Source organism: Phlebotomus papatasi, chromosome 2 (assembly GCF_024763615.1).
Source record: "Phlebotomus papatasi isolate M1 chromosome 2, Ppap_2.1, whole genome shotgun sequence".
Lineage (NCBI taxonomy): Eukaryota > Metazoa > Arthropoda > Insecta > Diptera > Psychodidae > Phlebotomus > Phlebotomus papatasi.
The window spans coordinates 104,517,858-104,538,403 of NC_077223.1; the positions used below are offsets into that span (position 1 = coordinate 104,517,858).

At 35.9% G+C, this 20,546-nt stretch overlaps 1 protein-coding gene across 1 annotated transcript in view; it reads left to right on the top strand.

Annotated features, from left to right (window-relative positions):
• The first annotated feature begins 308 nt into the window (after positions 1 to 308).
• The window catches only part of LOC129801109 (serine protease inhibitor 42Dd-like), a 41,331-nt gene continuing 21,093 nt past the window's right edge, over positions 309 to 20,546 (top strand). Inside the window, exon 1 of the mRNA XM_055845872.1 lies at positions 309 to 374. Within this exon, the coding sequence (XP_055701847.1) occupies positions 309 to 374 (66 nt within the window). The remainder of the gene's footprint in view (positions 375 to 20,546) is intronic.

Sequence of the window (20,546 nt, forward strand, 5' to 3'; positions counted from 1 at the left end):
TTCCAACTAAAAAAAACCTCTGTCGGTGAGTTAATTTTGCGGCAAAAATCCTTTCTTCTTTGTCAAACCCGGGCTGAGTGTAATCTTCATGGAGACTGATTTTTATGTGGCAAACGAATCTCGATGCTGTTTTTTTTAAACCGTGTTCGCAATCTCAAAATGTCTTGCTGTAGTGCTTCTCACAGTGTGAATCTTGTTCTTCACTTGGGAGTGATTCTAACATTAAAGATCTCTTTTTTTTTGTGCCTTCTTCCTCTTATACCCACCTGGGACAAGTGAGAACACCTGAGTATTTTAACGCGCTACTCATGGCTGTTTATTGTGCTCTGTATGCGCAATGTGATCCCAATGACGATGATGAGTTGTTACCACATGTGAGGCAAAATGTTGCATGGAGGAGAATGGTTGTGGTGACTATTGACGAGGAGGCTCTTTCACCTCTTTCGCGAGATTTGAGGCCTTGATGATGGCATGATGGGTTATGTGAAAGATTTGGCAGTAGATCATCGCAACATGCCAAAATTTGATGGAGAGGTCATGGAAAAGACGCGTCATCTTCCATTTTCAAAGATTACCTTTTTTTGAAAGTCTTGATGATTTGTTGGCTGACTTTCGCGATTGCCCAGGGATCGTTATGTTCTCGATGTGAAACATGGCTTTAATTAATTTTCCTGCAATCCAAAAGAGAAGGGGGAGGGTTAGATGCCAGTATGCTTGCAGTTTTCTTAAATTGATACCTCTGTGAAGAAGGTGGTGTTCAGTTAATTAATCTCCTCCAGAAAGTTGTTTCTCAACTCAATTGAAAAGCCGTAATGTCGAGAGTTCAAGCAGCTGAGGTGAAACGGTGGCATTTTCATCAATTATATAATTAAATGATGTCACATTTGCACTTTTGTCATAAAATTCTGCGTTTAATCCTCCTCCTACTAATTTTATGTAATTTTATGATGAAGAACTCCCCCTCAAGTTTTTTGTGGGTACCCAGGTACCACAAAGGTTAGCAGAAATGAGGAATTAATTGCAATAAAATTGGTTATAGATGGGATATTGATAGAGTGGTCAATAATTCAATAAATTGGTGAATTTGTTTCACATTATTTATGATCTTTTCTTATAGCCGTTCAATTGGTGTTTTATCCTCGAGATTTATATCGATTTCTCAAAATGAATACATAAATTTTATCTTGGAGGGATATCTTAAGTTCAATTTACTCTCATGAGAATTTCGTGCTTTCTTACCTCTTTCTCATTCTATCTCTTCGGATTGTGTATGTTTTTCCCATCTCTTTGTCTTCATTATGTTGAACAAACCGAAAGAGAGTCCCTCAAGTGCGAGAATAGAAAATTTATGTTGGAGAATGAAGAAGTTGAGGTATAAGAAAGCAAGTATACGGGAGAAAAAAAAACGAATCAGTGAAGGAGCGGGAGAAGACCACCTGAGCAGATGAATGCACGTCTCACAATGTTGTTCTTTTTATCGTGTTGAGTCATCGATCTTGCTGGAATTTGAACGTATAAATATGAGGTTTATCGTTTGGGAACACTTGTTGAATCCAAAAGCCACCTACACAAGAAGTTCCTCGTGCTTGGTCATGAAATGTCACTCTTTTATATGGATTTTGGGCATATCAGCAACTCTTCGGTGTCGTTAAAATGATATGCATATGGATTTAGAAGTGGCTATGATTTGGTTATATTAAATTTTTATTGCTTTGTGTTATGGCACAAAGACGACAATTGACTGATAAGAAAAGTCATCAAAAATGTGTAGTAGCGAAAAAACTGTTTGGTTTCGAGGTGAAAAAATCTATTTGCGAAGATTAGAGACGATGTTGTGGGTGTGGAATTTTGTTGTCTTTTTTTTTGAGCTTTAGTTCTTCTTCGAGGGGTGGGTAAGCGGGCTTTTTAGCGTACTGTGGACGGTTAAACGACATACTGATGTCGTAAAATGGTGATCACGATCTTTTGCAAAGGTCAGTGAGGTCGGTGATCGGTGTAGTGTTTAATTTAACTGACAGCCGTTCAACCGGAGGCTGCTGCTGTGTACGGAACGGAGTGAGAGGTTGCGCGTATCGGCAGTAACTGTGAGAAAGCCTAAGACCTCAGACAGTGTGAGAGAGAGAGTAAGTCGGGCCGTCATTCGGGACGAGGTCAGACGGCTGAGAGGGCTAGAGCCAGTTGGTTCAGCGAGATGCTGGACCTGGAGCTGGCAAGGACAAGGAAGGCTCTCCGGTTGTTCTGGCAAGTAGTACCCTCGGGTACTACAGTATTCTCAAATTAATCGGTCAACGATGTCTTCAAAATTATATAACCGATCGTGAAATTATTGTCAATCTGTCTTGACCGACAGTCTGCTTCTGACGGTAATGTAGACCGACGGTTTTGCTTCTGATGTCAAAATGGTAGGTGTAGGTGATCGGTATCGTTGACGTCCGTCATTCTTTAAATACAAAGGTTGACACGAGGTCTGCAATCTGCTGAAAGTTCGATGTCGATCATTGCATACAGATCTACGATTTGCGTTTTCAAAACAGCAGGTGATCGACGTTGTCGACGTCTGTTGGTCTTTACAGTAGACTCTCTCAAATTCGGGCATATGGAACCGAAATGTCAGCCGAATTAGGGCAGAATCACATTGACAGTAAAATGCTTACCGTATTTCGTTAATTTATGTTTTTCATTTCAATTCTTACGCAAATTCTCGATTACCGTATTACCTTATCTCCTACTCGGTGGCACTAGGTGAAAATAATATAAGAAAATTGAAGAAATAAAACGAAAATACGATAAACGGTGAGCAAAACAAACTGTAAGAGAAATTATTCATACAGTCTTTTTGCTCGCCGTTTATCGTATTTTCGTTTTATTTCTTCAATTTTCTTATATTATTTTCACATAGTGCCATCGAGTATGAGACAAGGTAATGCGGTAATGGAAAAATTCCGTAAGAATTGCAATTAAAATGCCTAAATTAACGAAATACGGTGAGGCTACGGCGAGTATTTCATTGCCAATGTGATTCTGCCCTTAGAGTCAAATTCGGGCGAAAAACTTTATGAAATGCAACGATTTTTTATTCATGTGCATATAGATATTGAATTTACACACTCATATATAACGTAAGTTGCATGAAAATCCCTCAATAATGCAAAATCACATCAAAACTAAGACAAACCATGCCAAATTTGAGCATATTTGATTCATTTGATAATCATAATCAAACTTGAAAAATGACAACAAACTTTTTTCAAATGTAACCGCTGCCCGAATTAAAAAGTAGCCCGATCTTAAAAGAGCCGAATTTGCGAGAGTCTACTGTATTAAATATAACCGGCCAACATCTTCAGAATCAGGGCATGACATTTCCTATGTTTCCCATATGTTTTTAGCGTGCCGAAAAAACTTTTGGGTTTTTTAGCTGTTTTCTGTCATTGTAGAATGAATTAGAAAAAATAATAAAATATAAATAAAAGCCAAGTTAATATTGAATAGGCAACCAAAAACCCCAAATTGGCAACCTACGTAGTTTTAGAGATATCTCGTGAAATGTGTACGAAAACAGGGAAAAATTTACACTAAAACCGGTCACATTTTTCAGAGCTAATGTCACCCCCTGTTCAGAATAATGAAACCGTTCGTTAAATGATTGCCAATCAGTCTTGACTGACGGTCTGCTTCTAAATAGGAGTCTAGGCCGACAGCATCGCCTTAGATATCAATATGGTACGCGATTATATATGTTCGACGTCCGTTGTTATTTGTTAAATATAACTGGAAGAAGTCTGCAAAATGATTAAGGTTCGACGTCGATCTTTGCATACAGATATGCGATTTACGTCCTCAAAATGGAAGACGATCCGCGTTGTCGACATCCGTTGTTCTTTGTTATGTATGAACGGCCGATGTCTGCAAACTGTTTAAAATGCAACGTCGATTTTTACTTTGTACACAGATCTACGATTTACGTTTTCAAAATGGTAGGCGATCAACATAGTTGACGTCCGTTGTTCTTTCTTAAATAAGAATCGGCCGATGTTGGCAAAATAGTCCAAGCTTATAATCGGTTTCTTCACACATATCTGCGATTTGTCTTTACTAAATGGTAGATGATCGTCATGATCTACGTTCGTAATGTAATCAGTTGTAGTGTTGGCAGCACCGGGTACCCGGTTCCTGATTACCCGGGTACCCGCTAGGTTTTTTCACGGGTTTAGGAACCGGTTCCCAGCCATGGAACCGGTTCTAGAACTGTCTTTTTTTGAATAATTTAACATAATTTTACATCAAAACTGCCAAGAGTGCGCTTAAAATTACGCACAGCTTTATCATGAAATGGCCAAGATTCAGCGTAAAACTACGCACAGCTCAATCATAAAACGGTTGTGCATGTTTTCAGCACAATTTTAGCTGTATTATAAGCGAAATCTTGACCGTTTTGTGATTGAGCTGTGCGTATTTTTAAGTGCAATTTTAACTGTTTTATGATTGAGCTGTGCATGATTTTAAGCGCAACCTTAACCCTCTAATGGGTAAGACCACCTCCAGGCGGTCTTCACAAAAATCACATTTATCAGTTGTCAGCAAAAAACATTTTGAAAATCTGTGATCTTGGTTGATCTTTTTTCAAAATAGATGTTCGGGGTCCACAAAATTAAAGAAGACCGACGTAGACCACTTCTGATAGATATGCAAGTGACGCTTTCGAAATGATATGTGCTACAAAGATTTTGCTACGCGGAGGGATCGTAGCATTGATTGTGAGCGTCTGTAAAATGATCGAAGATATGCATCAATTTTGAATTTCAGATCAACTCTTTCGAGAAAAGAAGTGAATAAGCGATTGGTAATCAGGGTTGATCCAAAGGTTTTCCGTATCAGCATCACTAATAGAATGCCTGCAAAATATTCAACAATAGAGCTACAAAGTAATCTACGGTCAGTATGCGCCGTTGCAAAATATCGGTGGACGACGTTTGCATAATGATCAGTGATTGAACGCTTAAGTGAACTATCTCAGTACAGTTGTCCACCCCTTATCTTTATGTTTTATATTTACATTTGGCGAATTTGTATAGTTTTTTTATGCTCTCAAATAGTGGCTGTAGTAATTGATTGAGAAGGAAAAATCTTACCACCCACGATTAAGTTCTTTCTTCGAATCTTTATCCGCGTCGGTGACCTCTTTCAGAAATCATATCTTCTTGAGCTGCGAGATTTTGTGAAAGAAAGGTGTGTTGATGACAAAAAAAAGAGTGAAATGTGACCGAGAAATAAAGGTGGGAAAAAATAGATGATACGTGATCTTGAAGAGAAGATGAATATTAACGAAAGAATTCCTCACAGGTGCCTCCATTTGAAAGACTTTCTTAGAAAAATACTTCTACTGCCAATTTGTGTTTCTCATGTGAAACTTGCTTTTCGGCATCAGCAATGAAATGTTATCAAAGAAACTTTTTGTTTAGATCACGTTCGACTATTATGGCTTTTCAAATTTGGGTTTTTATGTGAAATTGCGTGCAGATTTTTTCTCCTCCAGAGATATTTTATCTCAAAGGGAGGTGTATCGATAATTGGGAGAAAATGAAAGAGATTTGTGGTCAGGAAGGAGAGAAAGAAGGTTCAGGAAAAAAAGGCGGGATTTAATGATACACACCATGTCATCAGGAGTCAATTGACCACCCAGGAAGTGAATTGTTAGAAGGTTATTTAAATTTATTCCAGAAATCTTTGTCCACCCCCGTTCAAGTTGGAGGTAAAACGAAAGAGTTTTTGGGCTTATGTGGGAGCTCACGAAAGATTGGATGTGCTTGGGATGGGGAAAAGGAGGCGACAGATCGTCGTGGAATGCGAGATACTCACGCTTCTTAACCATCCGGACTTTACCATGTATTTGTGTGTCTGATCTTTCAATGCCTACCTGTTATTCAATTCTATTCATGTCGCGCTTTGGCACATACCAAGTTACTACATGAGACATGAGACGGTGTATCCAGATCCAGTGCTGACCATTCATGTAGACGCAGTCCAAGGGGATACTGACTGTCGCTGAAGAGGCGCCAACGAGTCGCCGCGACTGGACGAAGAAGACGAGAGAGAGAGAGAGAAAGAGCAATTCTGAAGAATACAATTGGAAGACAGAATAGTATCAGTAATAATGAAGCACAAGTTAAAATGGTTAATATTTACTGAAATTGATTAGCGCAATACCAAGAGTCTTCACAATTGCTGAGTTATTGATGAGATTTTTTCAAAGATACTGCTATTGTCCTGATGCAGACATCTGATCCTACACGATGATATTGGGTGGTTTTCCCATGACAGGCAAAATTTCGAGTTACGTCATAAAGGAAATGACAGGTTGGGCATCTTCGGGATTGGTATCAACCGTTACTACATCTTAATAGAAAACTGCAAACGGTTACTGATCAGCACGGTCTGAAGCAGACAGTATTTCTATTAAGATTACAACGGTAATAATTTAAAAGCGTTGAGTCATTTCCGATCTCTAGAATAGTACCGCAACGAGATCTTCGTGGAGAAAGGGTATAAGTCTTAAGGAGTGGATAATTTGGTTATCTGAGGGCCCAGGGCAACAGGTCTACTTAACTCGTACATCAAGGAAATCTTGATGATTTTGAAATTGGAATCCTTACAACCAAGATCGATATATTGACTACTGTAATTCGTAAACCAACAGAATATGATATGTATCATAAGGACGAGAACCTACTAGATAGGTGTACTTCTAAAACCTTTATATCAAAGCAACTAATGACTGAAACTGCGCATAGAAGTAGTGCGATATCCCGGAACCCCAAAAACCAAGATGTGTATGACTACAGTAAGCGTAGAGATTTTTTTGTCGTCAACCAAATATGGTGTGGTTCACATAAGGACGATAATCAACAAGGTCTACTTCTGAATACTTGTGTGAAAGATAGCTGATGACTGAAACGTTCCGCTTCCTCTTTTCGATCAGTCGTCTTTGACAAGTAGTGCGATATCCTGGACCCCTTACAACCATGATGTGTATAGGGCTTCTGTAATGCTATGGTTGTCAACCTAGTCCCCGGCGAGTGGCCTTCAAAGTTGAAGCCAATTTCTTAATTTCACATACAAATGCGTATGGGAATTATTCTGCACTCGTGATCGTTATGCTAAATATTTAAAAAGTGAGTACTGCCAGGGTTCGAGGACTTATAGTGCCTAAAGTTCAAGATGACTGCCTCTATCGGTCACTTTTTGTAAAAGGCGTCATTCTGTTTAATTCTTTACCAATTATTTGCCGTATTTCTGCTGCTGCTATTCGTAATTTCTATCTTCAGGCTGGATCCTAGAAGCATTTAATTTGTTTCTTGAACTTTCTTAATTTTAAATTCTTGTCATTCTATATTTTTTTATGTTCCTCTTTTTCTGATTTTTTTTATTATCACAATTGTAAAAGGGATGACCCTATTCTTGTGAATAAATAAAGTAATAATAATAATAATAATAATGCAAAATTGCTTAAAAAATACTCAACTGCGGCCTATTTGAGTCAAATTACTTCTTGTTTATCAACTTTAAGATTTTTAAGTTTTACTTTTTAGTGGTAGATCAAATCGGTAGATTACAATAGATGTGAATATGAGGGATCGTATCTAAAATGAAGTTTACTGGAAAATGTGCGAAAAAGCAATGACTTCTATGTGCGATCGATCAATGTGAGTCAAATTTGTGAATTTTCTTCCACCCACAAAAGCGGCCTTCTTCAGCCCAAAAGGTTTTTACATAAATATAAACCCTAATAACCCCTCTACCTCCTGTGATAGTCGTTTTTCAGAAAAGTGATATGAATTGTGCAAAATCGTATATGAGGTATTACACATCAAAATTACAATTTTGGACCTGTTCTTAATTTTTGCTTCCTGAAACTAGGAAAAAAGGATTAGACTCCCAATTTTTTCAGGAAAGGTGGGATTTGAGACTAGCTATTGAAATATATAGCCATAGGGAAGATTCATAAATAAATGCGGAAGAAATACGAAGTGTTTGAAGGTAACGTATATGCGAACGATCAAAGCTTTCCCCTATAGTCACAGCAGAGACGATTACCTCTACTATACTCCCTGGTTCGAATAAGGATGCTCAAATACGAAACGGTTTCAATGATCTACTCTACGATTCAAGAATAAGAGTGTAACTGTGTTATCACACTTTCACATTAAAATTTTAATATGATTCACATTAATTGTCGCTGGTGAGAGTCCAAATGTGTAATTTGTGTATTTGAATCATTTTAATTTCAAAATTTGATCTATTTGTTGATAAAAAGATAGACTTGGTCCGCAAAATTTTATATAAATTGATTTATAGCATTAATGCGAAAAATTAATGCGATTTTCTCTTTAATTTTTTAATGTGAAAAATATTTATGCTTTAAGTAAATTTAAACTTACTTTTGCAGGCCAAGTTCACTTCTTTATCAATAAATAGAAAAAAACCCCAAATATTAAGTGACTCAAAGACACAAATAACATATTTGGACGCTCACAAGCGACAATTAATGTGAATCACATTAAAATTTTAATGTGCAAGTGTGATAACGCCGTAAAGAAGAAGTCAGTTTTTGACGTATGAGGAAGTTCTGCAAATCCATTGGCGTTGTTTCACTGGTAAATCGGTGAATCATTAATTGTTGCACAGAACTGTATGTCGGAGCAGTAAACTGAACGAGAGATGTGAGATTTGGTGCTGGAAACTCCTTAATGTTTCTTCTTGGTGCATCAACATTTATGGTGTGGCGGCTTTTGTCGATTATTTGATTATTGATATCACATACAAAAGGTATCATAAAATGCTCCAACATTCAGGTGCAACATAAGAGAAATTACTTGTTCTGAGCTACAGCAAAACATACACACACATCACAAAGAGATCAGAGTGAAAAATGTGGGAAATATAGATTGGTACGAAGTGATTTTAGAGGTGAATCCTAAAAGATTTCTCAACAAAAACCACAGAGGAATAATTGGTAGATTTCTGGTTTTGGGCTTTGAGTGATGCTTCGAGATGGAGAACTGGTGGTTGTGCGATTTTAATTGAAGTTGTGCATCGTATGCGTAGGAAGTGTTATTGATTAAAAGTCTCTCTTGGGAAAGTCACCTGAAGAGGTGCTGTTAAACAGAATGTTTAACACTGGCAATTCAGCATTCTTGTGCGGAGTATATATATAAAATCGATTGGTTGTTAAATTGAATGCGCCAGAGAGATAGGCTATATACGGCCTATAACCAAAATGGATAAGATGTGAAATTGATGATGGAGTTTCCAATATAAAATTGAAGTGTAACAATAACATTGTTCACCAACGCCCAACAATCAAATTATTTACAAAATGAATTGGATCTTTTTTCTCTTCAACCATTTTTTTTTACTTCTCTCTGTACCTTTTCTGTTGTGTTAAACATCAAAATCGATTTCATTTTGTTACCGCTATGGTCATAAACACACCTCGAGGCAAATGCTGAAGAGATGAGAGCATGATTGTGAAAGAATAGGTAACATTTCCAGGAATTTTGATGAATGAATGTAAGAAGAAGGGAATGGTTATAGTAAAAAGGGACAGAGATGCCGAATGAGAATTTTTTCTCAAGGAGTCGAATCCCAAGTTAAGGACAAAAGATCACGGGGGTGTTTATCGAGTGGGATATCTACCAATGATTTTCGGGTGGAAGATTATGAATGAAGGAGGCTAAACAGATGAGAAAGAGAGGTGAAATTGAAAGGAAACGAAGGATCACTGAAGAAATTTAAGAAGGAAGAAAAATTCAAGAAACATGGATAATACTAAAAGCATTCGTCTTCTGTTTGTCCCGATTGTCCTTTTCCTTTAGCATCTAAGGGCTGACAATGAGATAATTCCAAAAGGGATGTTGTGCAACAGGTTGAGCCCTGTTTTTTTTCTTTTTTTAAATTCCTTTCTAATAATCTTTAGCAATTTCCCAAAAAAATGCCAAACCACTCGATTTGGCAACAACAGCAGAAAATCAGGTAGATTGTCTCTTGTTCAAGTGTAGAAAACAAGATTGGTGATCATTTTTCTCAGCATTCTTTTAGTATTTTTTTGCTGGTGTCTTTTATAAACTTCTCAAATAGAAACATTCTCAGTGGCGATCATAAAGATGGTTACACGTGAAGACAGTTCAATAAAGATCATGATAAAATTGTTACTTGACGATGGCAGTTATCTGTGGTATTTTCTGATTACTTCACGGTAAATCAACTGAGAAGAATCTCAAGTTATTACTGAATGTCCAAGAGGGTTAAAATCCCATGAATTCTGTCGCTATTTGTGTGTCAAAAGTTATTTGATTTTTTCTTCATACATTGTAGGGGAGAGCGGGGAACTTGGAACATTTTGTAGAAGGTTTAGCATAAAAATTAAAAAAAGGGCGAGAAAGCTCCCCAGGTATGTAGAATGCTCGATTTGATTTTATTTATTTATTTACAACAAAAACATTGGGATGAAATTTTGAGCTAGAAGACTCATATTCTTTTGAGCTGTCCCAAAATTCAGGATAGGTTTGAGAAAAACCCTTTTCTACAACACTATTTTGGTTAATAAGGAATGCAAAAGTACATATTACAAGAAGGGACACGACCTACTAATAAGGATAAAATAGAGAAGAAAATATTTTGTCGCATTTCAGAGATTTTTTGCAACCGCAGCGCCGCCAGACGTTTGTCAAGTTATTTGTGTTTCTATCTCTCTCTCACTGTTAAATTGCGCGCGATTTAAGAACTTTCCATTTGAAGTGATATTTGCATTTAATTTCTTTGTATTTCTGCAAGGTTCTTGTAAAAGGGTGTGTAGTGAACACCTATCCGTTTTCCGACAAAAATATCAAGAAGACAATTTCTTTCTATTTGAGTTTTTATGTCTGTTATGTCTTTTTGGCGCAAAAATATTTATCATGGCGCCGTGAATCAGCAGGATTAGTGTTACCAGTATGGCTATCTGTAATTTCCATTAAAATTACAGTAGACTCTCCCAAATTCGGGCATTCAAATTGTTTGAAATGCAACGTTTTTTTTGTTTACCTGCATACTCATATTAAGTTTACATGCTCATATTAACGTGCATGGTCGTTTACATACTCGTATTATGCCGATTATACGCTAATAATCCATAGGAAAAGCCGTGGAAATATTCGTCAGAGAAAAGTCCATGGAAACTCGCGGACATTTCTTATTAAACAGTCCTATACAGAGTTCCGCAATCGTCCATGGAACGCTAGGAAGAATTTTAGCGTGAAATTCCATCTCGGAACCTTATGCGGATTTTGAGCGGTAAAATCCAGGGAATCCACGTTGATTTTTAGCGGTAAAATCTGCGGACATGGCAGAAAAGGCTGCTGGAAATCCAGTGCAATCGCTGCGGCCGTTGGCTATAGGGGATTGTCTAGTCAGTGTACCAAAAGAGACATAATCCAGAAAGTCAGAATCCCAAATGGGCAAAAATTCCGAAACAAATGGGAAATTTCAAATACACTTTGTCATATTGTCGGTTACGAAGAAGACTATTGTAAGTCCAAAATGTAAACTTTACAGGAAAGAGGTTTGAAGTTTGACAGCTAAAATTTATTTTCATTAATTTCACTGCAATTAGTATACTTTCAGCTTTTTAAACTATTTTATCATACTTATGCATTGAATATCTTCTAGTTAACACTACTTTTAAATTAATTATAGCAAAATTGTGGGCAAAAAACTTATTAATTGGGCACGCTGATTTTAAGTTTTTTCTTGTAACTTTTCCAGGAATATCTTAATCAACATAAAATTTTCTGGGGATATAGATCTAAGGTTTCTGCATCCAATGATACCATCTTTTTATACTATTGTAAGTAGACTTACAATAGTCTTCTTCGGAACCGACGATATACAGAAATGTCTCTTTGCTCAATAACCTAAATAAATATTTTCTCAAATTTTGACTCTTTTGGATTTAGGCTCATTCAGAATTTTGGCTTTTTTGGATTTTTTAATTTAAGGACTTTTGGCTTTTTCAGGATTTTAGCTTTCGGAATTTCGGCTTTCGGGATTTTGGCTTTGGAAATTTTGATTTTCTGGATTTAGTCTTTCAAGATTTTGGCTTTCAGGATATTGTCTTTTAAAATTATAGTTTTTTTTTTTTAATTTTGCCTACCAGAATTTTGCCTTTTGGTATTATCGCCCTTTCGGAATTTTAGCATTCCGTATTTTGGCTTTCAAGATTTTAGTCATTTCGGAATTTTTGACATTTGAGATATTTTTTCCGGGATTTTGACCGGAAACCCAATTCGGATTTAAAATATGATTTAATGACGCATATCTAAAAGAATTCTACAAGACATTATAGAGAATAAAGTGCTTCTTGAGTATTCAGTAGTAGGGAAAAGGTGGGGCATCTTCACTAAGAAGAAAAAAGAGGGTGCGATTAACTTTTTTCCTCATAATTTTAACACTTTTTAGGTGTAAAAATGTATCAACATTTCTTAATGTTAATTTTAGACTTGTTTAAGGGTAAAATTACCATGAAAAATGGTAACTTTAACCCCTAATACACCTAAAAAACATAATATTTACAGTAGACTCTCACTCAATCGGCTCTTTTTCAATCGGGAGCAAAATTTTGTTGACAATTTTCACGCTTAATTATGAAGCTAATTCGCTCAAATTCGCTGTAGTTCTTCCTATTTTATCGTGATTCTTTATAATTGAGCGCTTTTTGTGGAATTTACAAAGGCTTTGACGCCCAAATCTATCGATAAACCGGATGACATTTCGCCCCAAATGCCCAATTGAGAGAGAGTCTACTGTACATCGATTTCGGATCAATACTGCAGGGCCTGCAGGGTAAATTAAACATTTCCGGAATGTTATTTTAACTTTTTCGGATTTCTCTCAGTGTTTGAATTGGGCAACCCTTAAAATAGGGTTTATTTCGTCCTATTTTAAATAGAATTGGTCTTTAATACGATACAATTTAGGTCCACAAACCAATTGTGAAGCTATTAAGGCTGAGATTGTAAAGAAACTGAGCTAAAAAGGAGAAAAATGCCTGATTTTGAAGTTTCCCTAACTCAAAAGTGCCCCACTTACCCCTAGCCTAAGCATAGTTAAATACCTAGAATAAAATTGCAGTGTTTCCTATTAGCTCTGTTACTTCAGCATACCGGCCTTTCCCTATGTTCCTCTCTTTCTGCTCATTCTTTGAGAATTATTATTTGTTAATGCGATTGGTTGAGAAGTTGAAATCAAAGTCAAAATATTTTTCCATTTATTTGTCCAGACATCAAGTAAACAGATCATCATGGGGTATGAATGTTGAAGTGTTTGTTTTTTCAATGTAGACACTTTTCTTGGGTGGTTCAAAAATAAGACATTCTTCTTCTCACCGAGAATTCTCACAAAAATCCATTTTGTCGCATTTCGGATCTTTTTGTGAGAGAGAGTGAAAAAGAAGAAATAAGACGACATGAAGATTTCATGAGACATTTTTAGTGTTAGGTTCTTATGTTTTTCTTCCACCTCTTCTTCTTGGTTATGCTTTTTTCTCTTGCACAGGTTGAACAAATATTGGTTCCTCTGGGTCTCTCTTTTTTTGGGTTTGGGTATGAAGCACAAATTCTTATCAAATAGAAACATTTTCAATGTTTCTTGGTGGTTCAACATGCCATAAATTCAATCTTGGATTGAAGGAGGTCGGAATTGGATGTGTTGAAAAGATTGGATGGGATCGTTGAAAAGAAATTGTGTTCGTTAGGAAATACAAAAATTTAATTGCTGGGTTTCACTGAAGCTGACTTTTGTCTAATATTTCATATCATGATCATGTTCTACCAGGACGGCCCCATTTAGCCGTAGTATTCATCTGAAAACATTGATGTCAAACGGTGTAGAAAACAAATTTGTCTTATTTCACATTTGTGCATAAAATTGACAATGTAATTATCAAGTCTTTCTCACTATAGCTTCGGCCCCACAAATTATTGCTGTAATTCCTTTCTCTTGCCCGCCTCTTCGGTAGTTGGTAATTTAAGCGTCTTAAAGCGGTAGCACCAACCACACAACCAATTCTAACCACTCAATTATTCAATCAAATGCCTCTCTCACAAATGGCATTTAGAGCCAATCTCTAGAAAAGAAAAAAGTCTTCAACTCTTTTGTTTTCTTCTGTATTCACAAAAGAAAATCCAATTGGATTTCACTTTGAAATCTCTCGCTGGGTTTTCAATTAAGAAACCCTTGGATAAATTTGTCCAAATTAGTCAAGGAAATAAGTTCCTTCTTTGCAAGAGACAAGATAATGCATTCCCAGAAACTATTCGTATTCTTAAGAATTTCATTTGCAACAAAACGCACGATCGTCACATTTTCCACAATTCATACCCAACATAAAGCATAAATATGTGAAAAGGAGAGAGAAAGGTTAAAAAAGCGTCTGATAATTGTGATTAATGCCACTGCTGACATTCTGGCAATAAATTCACCATATCCACATAAGCAATTCAATTCCTGAAGCAACGCCAGCAAATTAATATCCATGATAGAATAACCCAACAAATTGCTGAATGAGACAGCACCAAGAAAAGTTAAAGAATGTAATACCCTGTGATTTACCGAATGATGGAAAGATAATAAGATATGGGAGAACTGGATGAAATGATGAGACATGAGAGAGCTATTGTGGGTCAAATTGATGGAATTATGAATAATTTTGACCCCATCCACCCGCCACCATCGTACATCCATGGGAAAATTGCTTCTTTGTGGAAATTCCATACTCTTTCGGACATGCATGAGAAATCAGAAACGTTCAAATACGCAAATCCTACGATTTTTTACACTTTAGATTTTATTACGTGTAATTAATAAAAATGTTATAACATTTTGCGACACGTTTCCCTTTGAGGTTATGTTTTAGCCTAGATCCTTCCTGCTTAGAACTTGTTTGTTTGATGTTATCAAACACGCGTAACGGTCATCGAATTTAAATGCTTTACCATCATTCATTACAAGGATCATTTATTTGTATAGTCACTGAGAGAAATCCGAAAAAGTAAAAATAACATTCCGGAAATGTTAATTTTACCTTTCAGTATTGATCCGAAATCGGTGTAAATATTACCCTTTTTAGGTGTATTGGGGGTTAAACTTACCCTTTTTTCATGTTAGTTTTACCTTTAAAAGGTGTAAAATTAACATTAAAAATGTTGATATATTTTTACACCTAAAAAGTGTTAAAGTTATTAGGAGAAAAAGTTAATCGCACCCTCTTTTTTTTCTCAGTGGTGTAACTGCTTTAGAAAAGAATTTTCAACACAGAATTTAAATTACGAAGGGGAGTGAAGGAAAATATTATCAAAATCGATGCGTTGTCAAACTTTCCTTGCATCACTTAGATCAAAAATTGCATGGTTTTTATGTAAGAAAAGCTCAACGAAATGTCTCTACGGATGTTTTTCTACGCAATTGAAGGACTAAAGTAAATAAAAATCCTTCCCTGGAAGTAATTCGTACGTCAATCACGTATAAATAAATAATCTAAAATCGCCTAATTCGTATTTCAAGTACAAAGAAATAGGTGAGAAGACGTTAATGAAATATCTACTAAATTACTGTTCTTAAAATTGCTATAATATACAGAAATAAATATATACGCAACTGCAAGTTTTATCCTTTAATTTTTACATCATTTTTAGAATTTTAAGAAAATCACTTTTCCGTATTTACATGGGAGGTTTCCAAGTTGCAGCTGTCAAAAACTCGGCGGTATTGAAAAAGATCCCTCCAGATAATGAAATTAACTATGTTTATCACATCGAGTCATCATTGTCAATAAGAAGACAACTTGAACAGAAAATTAAGATAATTTTTGAATAAAATCTAAAAATTAAGAGAAGTGTCCTTTTTTAAGGTTATGTATTTTCCGGCTGCAACCACAATTCCGAGTGGCCTAAATCCCAAAATTTAAAATCCCGAGAGCCAAAATCCTAAAAGCCAAAATTCTCAGATTTTTAAAATCCCGAAAGGACAAAAATCCCAAAATCCAAAATTCTGACAGCCAAAATTTGGAAAAGATCCAAAAGAGTTTTGAAAGCCAATATCCAGAAAGGCAATATCTTGAAAGCATAAACCCCAAAAGCCAAAATTTCCAAAACCAAATTTTAAATGTCAAAATTCCGAAAGCCAAAATTTCGAAAGCTATAATTTTGAAAGCTAATATCTCTTAAGCTAAAATCTTGAAATCCTGCATTCCGAAAGGGTTAAAAACCCGAAAGCCAAAATCCCGAACACCAGAAACCTAAAAGCTAATATTCCGAAAAGGCCAAAATTTTAAAAGGAAAATTCTGACAACCAAAACTGCTATATGACTAAAACCCCGAAATCCAATATACCGAAAGTTAAAATTTTGAAAGCCATAATCCCGAATGGGCAAATCCTAAAGACCAAAATTCTGACAGACAAAATTCTGAAAGGGCTAAAATCCCGAAATCCAAAATGCCGATAGGGCAAAAACACTAAAGGCAAAAATCCCGAAAGCTAAAATTTTGAAAGCTGATATCCAGAAAGCCAAAATCTTGAAAGCCTAGTCTCGAAAGCCAAAATTTCCATAGTCAAAATCGTGAAAGCCAAAATTCCGAAAGAGTTAAAATCTCGATAGACAAAATCTCGAATGCCAAAATCCCAAAAGGACTAAATTCCTGATTGGTCAAAATCTTCAAAAGAATAAAATTATACGGAGGATAAATTATGGAATAATTTTTCAAAGCACGAAGCAATCGTGGAAGTAATTATGACACTTTTAAGAATTTCGGATTTTCGTTTTCGGGATTTTAATCGGAATCCTTATTTTTTACCGACACACCCTTTCAAGCTTTTTTTTTTTAAATCTTCCACAAAGTCTTCGTAATAAATGTTTCGTAATATTGAATTAAATTTATTTGGAACTTTACTTAGTTTTGATTGGATTAAAGATTTAGATTAGAGGTCCGAAAAATGGACTGGATTTAACCATCTTGCCTTTAACTGGGGTTAATTTGTAAAGAAATTGCTACAGGTCTCATATATCAGAACATGCTTGAGCACCCTTCATTGCTAGCGTTCCGTAATTGAGCCCCATTGCCCATTCCCAGAGGAACCTATTCGATTGTGCCTTCGGAATAACTTGTAGAGCACTCACAACCCCATCTAGCGGAACTATAGCGCTATCGGAAGTTGAAGTTGGCCGCCGTTATAGCACCCCTCAGAGTTATCACCCCAGCTGAACAATGATTAATACCGTTGGCTTAGAATCATTAGGACGAGCTTTCTCCCTCCTACACTGAGACAAAAAGAGAGTGCGATTAACTTTTTTTCCTCATAAATTTAACACTTTTTAGGTGTAAAAATATATCAACATTTTTTAATGTTAATTTTACACCTTTTTAAGGTGTAAAATTTAAGGGTAAAATTAACATGAAAAAGGTTAATTTAACCCCAATACACCTAATAAGGGTAATATCTACACCGATTTCGAATCAATAATGCAGGGTAAAATTAACATTTCCGGAATGTTATTTTAACTTTTTCGGATTTCTCTCAAGTGTAGGTTCAACAGACCTACTGCAAATTTAATTGGGATAATGGATCGAAATGGATTCCTAGTTGCAGCGGTCACGTAAAGGAACCGACCTCACTGTAATCTATTCTAATCTACAATTCGTTATGGAATAGCTTTATTCTACACGTAGAAAATTTAATATTTTACGCGTAGTATTCTATTGAAATGCCAGGTATTAAAATTGTGAGAAAAAACAATAATAAACCGTCCAGATACTGCAATTTACACACGAAGAGTGCAATTTTCATTCTGCACATCCGCATCATTTCTAGAATATGAAACAAAATCAGAAAATATGTGAAATATTTTTTTTCACGTCGCCCATGGCTTTTTCTGGTTCATTCTCCAAAACTTATAAAGACTGGTGGGTTGGCTAAAACGGGTCTGCTTCGCCAGGGGATTTAATTGACCAATTAAATAAAATTGTCTCCCTGAAAATCACATCATCGAAAACGAGTTGAGCTCATTCTTGAACCCATGTCCGCGATCCCACGGTAAAGTCTTCTTTTTTTTTCGAGGGAAATTGTCCACAAATCGCCTCACGTTAACATCTGGTGAATTTCAATGGGAACCAAAGACAGAAAATTATCACAGGAAAGCCTTTTGCCAAAAGAGAAAGAATTCAGTTCTTTCTTAGTTGTCCAGCTTTGAGTGAGCTTTCAACGGGTTTCTCGTGTTCATATGCCGATATATATAAACATTTTCCTTGCGCAGCTTCTTTAAGCTTGTCCTCCGCAAGTGGTTGCTCTCTTTCCAGCACCGATAGCGGAAGAGATTTATACCATTTAATTGACCATAAATGAGAGAATTGTGCCAATCTCTCTGGATTTAATCAATTTCCGCATGGAGCGAAAGTCTTTTCGCAACATCGCAATTAATTTGCAGTATTTTGTCATGACAAAAAATCATGTTATTTCACATAAAATGCCACTTAAAGTCACAGGTGTCCCTCTGCAACACCAATTCCAAGATATAACAGAGAAATTGCTTTTTCACCCAAATAAGACGACTCAACAACTTTATAGGTACTTTTTTTAATATACTTCGTCTTTTTGCTCCCCACGACAACCTCTTTTCAACGCCATCGCCCTCAAGACATGGAGACAGTTTTACAGATACTCAAGACTCAGACCAATTTTGGGCAAAATCATCATCTCTTAAATGCGCGGTAACACCCAATAATTTTATACAATGATTTATGATGAGTATTTTGGCAAACAATGATCTTTTTTTCATTGGAGATATTGGTTGAATTTTTGGCACAAAATGGGCGATTGGAGACAAAGAAATCTCGATAGAACATGACTTTAATATATGAGCTTCAAAGAGAATATTCGTGAGGTAGGGTGGAGTCTAGACTTATGGATATTATACACACTTATGGACAACGCAAAAAGCTTCAGTTATTACATTAAATAAATTTCGAAAAATCAAAAAATTGTTAATTACATCATAAACTAATAATTTTATAACTTTTCGAAATCTGTTTAATGTAAGAACTTAAGATTTTTGGACGCTGTCCATAAGTGTATAGCATCCATAAGTGTAGACTCCACCCTACATCTAAGTTTGCTGTGTAATATGGGCTTCAGACCTAAGGCTTAGCCATATGGCTTAACTTCTCTAATATCTTATCAGTCAAGATTTTTTGGAAAATTTTGACTTAGGATTGGATTATTAAGGGCAAATGACCTATTACATTTTGAAAAATCAATAAAATCGGTTGCTGTTTAAGGTTTTGAGACCCTCCGGAACTGGGCTAAACCTCTAGTCTGAAGACGGTCTAAGGTCATAAGGTTAAGCCGGTTAATGCCCTAGACACACTTACGACCTAAGCCGAGAGGCGGCTTAACATAATTATAAATAAAATAATGATTTGGCTGAATTCCTATCAGTTTCCCCCTAAACTAAATCGTTTCTTGGCTTAAGCCGAGAGATGGCTAAGTCAGAAACTGATGGAAATGGAATCTGAACAATATTTTGGATATAATTTTGTTAAGCCTTCTTTCTTCAAGCTAGGCTACAAAATTAGCCTAGTTTCCGAAGGTCTCAAAATCCTTAAATAAATTTTTTTTCGATTTTCAAAATCTTATAGATCAGTTGCGCTTAATAATTTAATTTTAAGTCAAATCTAGGCTGATAAGAAATTTGCAAAGTTAAGACGTATGGCTAATGTTTTAGGCACACTTACGATTTAAGCCGTGGAACGGATAAAGGTAATTGCAATCAAAATAATGACTTGACTAAATTCTTATCCGTTTTCCACTAACTAAGTCGTTTCTTGGCTTAAGCCGAGAGTTGGACTACGCAAAGTTACGACTTAGGCTGACAGAGGGCTCAACGTAATTATAGTCAAAATAATGATCAGATAGATAGATAAATTTGTTCATCAACAATCAGTGGCGTACCAAAAGATTTTGGCGTCCCGGGGCGAATATCTTGTCCAGCGCCTCTTGAACCTCCCACGTAAAATATTCTACTGATTTTTTTACAACTATTATTTACCTATGTATTGAATGTTCGTTTATTAACAGGATGTGTTCACAGGAAATATATTTGAATGATATATCTCATGATGAAAATTGACAGCCACATTTTCGGTAATCTTCACTTTCTCTTTCTTTTTTTTTTTTTTTAGATATTTTGGAAAATGTGTAAAAAAAGGATTTTTAAGATTTTCTCGAAATCAATCGTACCGATTTCATTTGCGGATCATTGGAACCTTCACAGATTTTCGCGAAATCTTTCGTGGATCTTTACGGACTGTTTGTTTTGTTCATTTTTCATCAAATTTTCCTTATTTTTAAATGAAATTATGAACATCTGAAACATAAAGGGGACTCCAAACGGATGTAAGGTTTGAGGCATCTATCTCTCATGGTTTCCGAGAAAACCGACCTTAAAGTTTGTAGTTTAT